Source organism: Chiroxiphia lanceolata, chromosome 13 (assembly GCF_009829145.1).
Source record: "Chiroxiphia lanceolata isolate bChiLan1 chromosome 13, bChiLan1.pri, whole genome shotgun sequence".
NCBI lineage: Eukaryota > Metazoa > Chordata > Aves > Passeriformes > Pipridae > Chiroxiphia > Chiroxiphia lanceolata.
Genome location: NC_045649.1, coordinates 11,210,297 through 11,216,296, shown reverse-complemented (window position 1 = coordinate 11,216,296; position 6,000 = coordinate 11,210,297). Strand labels below are relative to the sequence as shown.

At 39.8% G+C, this 6,000-nt stretch overlaps 1 protein-coding gene across 2 annotated transcripts in view; it reads right to left on the bottom strand.

Annotated features, from left to right (window-relative positions):
* Positions 1-499: 499 nt before the first annotated feature.
* NKD1 (NKD inhibitor of WNT signaling pathway 1) overlaps positions 500-6,000 on the bottom strand; it is a 107,229-nt gene continuing 101,728 nt past the window's right edge. For both annotated transcript variants that reach the window (XM_032701466.1, XM_032701467.1), the window contains 2 exons: positions 3,181-3,311; positions 500-2,446 (listed from right to left, as the gene is read on the bottom strand). In XM_032701466.1, the coding sequence (XP_032557357.1) occupies positions 1,872-2,446; positions 3,181-3,311 (706 nt within the window). In that variant the 3' untranslated portion in view covers positions 500-1,871. The remainder of the gene's footprint in view (positions 2,447-3,180; positions 3,312-6,000) is intronic.

Sequence of the window (6,000 nt, the reverse complement as noted above, 5' to 3'; positions counted from 1 at the left end):
CATCTGCTGATCCAGGGAGACAAGAGATGGACCTAATTACCAGAAAACAGTGATTCTATTAAAATTTCATGAAAAGGCAAGGTTTTCCACTGTTCTTTAAAAGGTGATGTCTCCATGTTCTTAGAAAGGACAGCATCCCTCTAAAACTGGTCAGCAATAAGGTAATACCCCATTTTGAACTGATCAAAACTCTAGTCAGAAAAAAAAATACCCTAATCATAAAGGGCTTATATCAATGTTGGATAGTTACATTTTACAATATATACTATTGACAAAATACCACAACATTAAAAATAATTAAAACCAAAAGAAAATACGTTTATAGAACAATTATGTTTCCATGTAAGAGTTCTCTACTTGAATGTTTCAAAAGAAATGTAGGGGTTTTCAGTCAGTTTCTGCCTGCAAAATGGTGATCTGTACAAAACCCAACTGAATCTCTTATAAATCTGGGCTCCAAAGAAAGCAAAATTTGAATGTACTGACCCTTTTTTTTTTGACTTTTCCAATTTGCTTTTGACCTTCAAATTTCTCAGCAGCCATTAAGGTCTTGTGAGTGTGGTTAAGGTCTTGTGAGTGTGGTCTCATTCTCCTTCATGGAATGGAAGCCCTTTGATATGGAAAAAGCAGAAGAGGCCAGAATGATTGTGAATGACACCTTTTGTACATGTTGAATCATCTCTAAAATGGGAGAAGCACAAACTGGTAGGTGCTTGGGAAATTTAAGTTGGAGGCACCAAGAAAATGCCATGGGATATGTTTCCAAAAAGTCACTGTTGTGGGGAAAAAAAAAAGTTAATATTCAAACCACAGATTTCTAAAACACAACAAAATGTACCTGAGAGTGTGCATATTTATATATATATATTTATATTTATATTTTATATATATTTGCCAACATTTAAAGTGAGAAAGTATATTTTCCTCAATTCTTTCTCAAAACAAAGAACTGTGGATTTAAACAAAACAAACCCCCCAGTCAACCCCTCTCCTTCTCAAACCCCTATGAATGATACTTATAGCCCAAGCACTAAAGTCTAGTGATGCTTTGGAAAAGCCCGTTTCACATCCTCCTCTTTTCATATGGTTACCCCAAACAGAGTGGAGAATAAGCAAGAGAAAAAAAAAAACCAAAAATAAAAGAAGTATATTTAAATATTGCCCAGTATATAACAGACTGTACTTGTGTCAATGAAGAATCTCCAAGAAAACAAAGTGTGAGTCATACAAACGTAGCCCTGTTGACAAGTTTAGCCAATATTTCCTCGTAATTGAGATAATTTGAAAGGATGTGAACACAAACAGGCTACATGAACGCAGTATATTAAATTTCCCCCCTGTAGCACATTACAATCAATAAAAAGAAAATAAAATCTGAATAATACTAGAGGTAGCAGCTGTTTGTATTTTCCATTATCTGAGTATCTCTGGAGTCCAACTCTTCGAACATTGCTCCCCTGATAAAAGGCTTGTGTGCGATCAGCCGACATACAGCAGAGTGGTAAGCTAGATGTCTGCAAGAGTGTTTGAAGTATCTTTCCTATCACAATGGAAGTAGTACTTGTAAAGAAGTGCGTTGACGACCTGTATTAAATCACAGCTCAAAAAGCTATGGCTGTTTGCTGTTTTACAAGCCACTTACAAACAAAAACAAACAAAAAAATCCACAAGGTGTTTGAGTAAGCTATGCGGTTCCACAACACATAAATAGGGTAAGTTTCAAGAGTTCCATATAACCTCTAAAATATATGCAAGCTGAATATTAATGGAGTAATAATAATATTAATCATAGTAATGCCGTAGTTCTGGTATCACAAGAATGCATTTCCTTCATGTGGGATGATTCTTGGAGGATGTTGGTGGGATCTCTTCTATGTCTGGTAGAAGTGGTGGTAGTGGTGGTGGTGCTCATGGTGGTGGTGGTGTTCATGTCTTTGTATCATTTGTCCAACTTGGCCTTCATATAAAATGACCGTGGGCAGGTCTCTCACATGTTCCTTTTCCACAACTGTCCCTGGAGACTGGAAGGTTTTGCACATTTGGTGGTTCTCCTTTGCCCTCTGCTTATGCTTCTTGTGAATCTGTTGAGATTGCAAGGGAAGGTAAGGTAAATTCTGGCCCACCCGTGCACTTGGGGAAGCCATGGGCATGGGCACCCCTTGAAAAGGTTTATTTCTAACTGCCCTTCCAGGATGCACGGGGGCGACATTTTTGCCCTGGGTTTTGGGAGACCTCACAAAGTGCTTGTTTGAGTCCTGGTTCCGGAGCCTCTGCTGGATTTCTGCAATCTTGGCATATGAACTTTCAGCCAGATTGATGTGGTTTGGATCCACCACTTGAGATTTCCTATGATGAGCATGGAAGGTTTCAGGCTCATGAGAACGGGATCTAGTTTGATTCACAATTCTGCCTGGTGGGTCATGTTTTTGAGCTGCTGGAGGAGATCCTAGGAAATAACAAGCTGAGTTAGTCATCCAGTATTTCAAAGTTTTAATTACTAGCATGCAGTTGGCAGGGACAGCATTATCGGCAGAACAAATTTTTCCTAAGGAAATGAATGCAATTATAGCTGTCTAGATTAATTACATTTAATTACTCTGACCAGTAAATCATACACACACAAATATATATACCTATCAATAGAAGAATGAATGTGTGTGTGTGAGTATGTGTGTGTATAAGCATCTTTACATCACCTTCTCTTGGTCACCAAAATAACTGCGAGTGGAATAGTAAAATCCTGGCAGAGGGTGGGGAAAGGAAGTAAATCCAAATCTCTTTAATTTGGGGACAGAAGCCAAAATTCCAGGTGTGAACCCACATTCTTCTATTTTTGGGTCAATAGTGAGTACAAAATATGTGCTGGTATCATCTCAGGAACAAGCTCCAACATCCAAAAGTCAATCCTTCCCTCACCCATAGACTAAATAATTTAGATGTAAAGATTGTTCTTCTAGGCTCACCTCCAAGTTTAGCTACACAAACAAGTACATCAAAGCAGCCTTGCAGCACATTAGCCATCCGTTGTGATACCACCTTCACCAGCAGTTATCTTGCAGTATTCACTATTCCTCCCAGTAAGTCACCACAGACAAATCACACAGGTTCACAATTCTCTGTCCCTGATATGGAACATGCAACTGAAGAAAGAAAAGATGATGAAGTTGTAACATCAATTACCTGGCCCAAACTTTGATGTGTAGTTTTCTATTCCTGCAAGATCCAAATAGTGGTTTCTCCTTTCAATGTTCTCATCAACGCAGTGACGATAGCACCCACTTTGCTCTGGATTGTTCTCACTCTGGTGGTATCTGTCAGCAGGAAGCAAAATTACTATTCAGCAGAACTTCTTTAAAGTTGTTATCACCATCTGCAAACCAACAACTAATGGCCCCTTTGAAGTGACAGGAGTTGCTCACAAAGAAACAACAAACGCTTGAAATTCTGGATGACCGGATTTGCTAAATCGATAGGCCTGAACTGGCTGTTCCTTCCCCTCACATAAATCAACCCCGATGTTGCAAAGCAAAGGAGGCTTTCAAATTGCATCATGTGTGCAAAAACAAATATAAATGCTCCTCGGGTTTATTACACTTTGTCTTGGGGCCAAACCATTCAACCGATTCTCCAATTTGGACATGCCAAAGAAAATCTGCTGTTTGATTCACAACCGTTCCCACCGCTGTCAGGAAACACTGGGCTAAGACTCATGTCAGATAAATGTTCATGTGTATCTGCTTCAGAAAGACAGGCAACAGCACAGATGTAGGAACTAGAGAGAGTCTGAGAAGAGAAGGTGTTGTTAGGACACCCAAAGGTAAACTGCTTTCCAAAGTATGATTAATAAGGTTAGATCAGACACTGGCTTTAGAATCTCAACTCCTTTTCCTGCTCAGCTTTGCAATTTTATTTATAGCAGAACTATTTCCTGAGAATGAATATCTGAAATACCATTCATTTATGAGGCAGAAAAAAATGAGGCAGAGGTTTACAGTATTGTAGCCCATAATGCCAAACAACTTAGTTCAGTAATTTAAATGGATGTCTGCAAATATGAAAATATTTTCAATATAACGAACAGGATAAGCAGAAGACTCTTGATTTAAGTTCCTGCCTGTCATTCAGACAGTTCAGTCTCCAAGACCACAAGATTGGTTTTGCTCTTTTTCTGTGCAATTGCGTTGATGTCAACCTAAGACCAGAATTTGGCCTTCTATCCTACACCAGTTGCTAAATATGGGCTCTTTACTGTATGGTACCCAGTGCTCTGCTTTGAGTCTATTAACACATTTCCAAGTTTCCAGAGGCTGCTGATCCCACAGAGCTTTGGCACAGACAGCTTTCCTGGTCTAGCATAGTACTGTTCAGGGACTTTACAGAAGTGAGTCCCCCCGTGTCTCTGTCAGACACAGGTCTACAGCTTCTTTGATAAAAGTCGCAAGACTTGACCTACCTGGAAGATCATTTTTGCTCTACTTTGATAGAGGTAGAGTCTCCTGAATGGAGGAGAGTCTGCCTGGAAAGCAGGTAAGCTTTAAAGGCTCTGAGTCAGCTTTGAACTCCAGAAGTGAAATGGGGTACTGTCAAAAAAAAGAGGGAATGTCCAGATATTCTTTATTTTTTGGATACATAGCCAACACGGTGCCTTTCCTGCCTCAGACACACCTTTATGGGTTGTTACACGTTAGCAGGTCAACATAAAAGGTGTCTGGGGCTAGAACCTGTCTAGTTGAAGTTGCCAGGCAACTTCACCTACAGAAACCATTGGGACTTACACACATGTGCTCAAGACAATGCACAGTTCACCCAGAAAAAACATCCTTGAGTTTGATCCAACACAATTAAGCAACACTGTATACAGCACTGTCTGTTGGAAACAAAGTTAACTGGGAACCTGTTTTTTTGTTACTGTAATAAATTCAATCTCTCATCAAGACAGCGAGGAAGAACTATGCCAGTACTGCCTCAACCCTACATTTTAATAGCTTTCCTACATGCAAGATGACGTTCAACAATATCCATGCAAATATACGCAGTGAAGCAATTATACACAATTATACACTGATGAGAGATGTGCTCCGCTGTCAAAGACGACTTCAAGTACTTCTGAGAACTGAAGTGTCTGGCGTCCAGCCCCACAGTGCTCTCTTGCACACACATGGGAAGACTCAGGCATGCATCAACCACGCATCAAGAACTGTGTAAAAATACACAGTCTTGTTACTGGTTTTTTTCTTTGTTTCAGTTTTGGTTTTAATAAAAAATGGCATCTGCTGAAGTGTTTGTGGAGTGTATGAAAGCCCTTTCTAAAATTCCCACGCTGGAGTGTCATCCTGATGGTAATAAGCACACAACAATATATCAGGAAAGGGGAATAGAGCAGTGACAGAGCACAGGGTAGAAAAATTCAGGGACATTTCCTGAAAGCCTCACTTACCCAGAACATAGAGTTTAAGTCAGTCAGGGAGAACTAGGCTATCTAGCCATGAATCTAGCTACTTATCTTGATACTTGTATTAGCCCTATAGGTGAAAACTCCTGCCTGTAGCTTCCAGCAGATGAAAAATCTAACCCATCTATCTCCCAACCTTCAGGATAAAAACATTTCTATCCATTTTATCTTGAATATTAATCACACCTCGCCTAGAATTCCTAAGTGACTGAATTTGTGAAATGTGTGCACTTCTCACAAGTCCTCATTGCTGCTTTCAAAGGGGAAGCCTCTGCATTAATATTGTGAGATTCTGATGTGAGTCTCAGCAGCTTTCCTGAGGGTTATCAACTTGGCCAGGCTACACAAATATCCCTGGAACATACACATGTGAACAGCATACTCTTTGCTCTGTCCACATTTAATGGGATGTAATAAAAACTGTCAGATGCTGACCATTGTCTGATGCTGATCTGCTCAGACCAAGATACAGATTTGTTCTGTCTATGAAGCCTCCAAGCAAAGGGATGAGAAGGACAAACATTTTTTTCCAGCGTTGGATGCTTCTA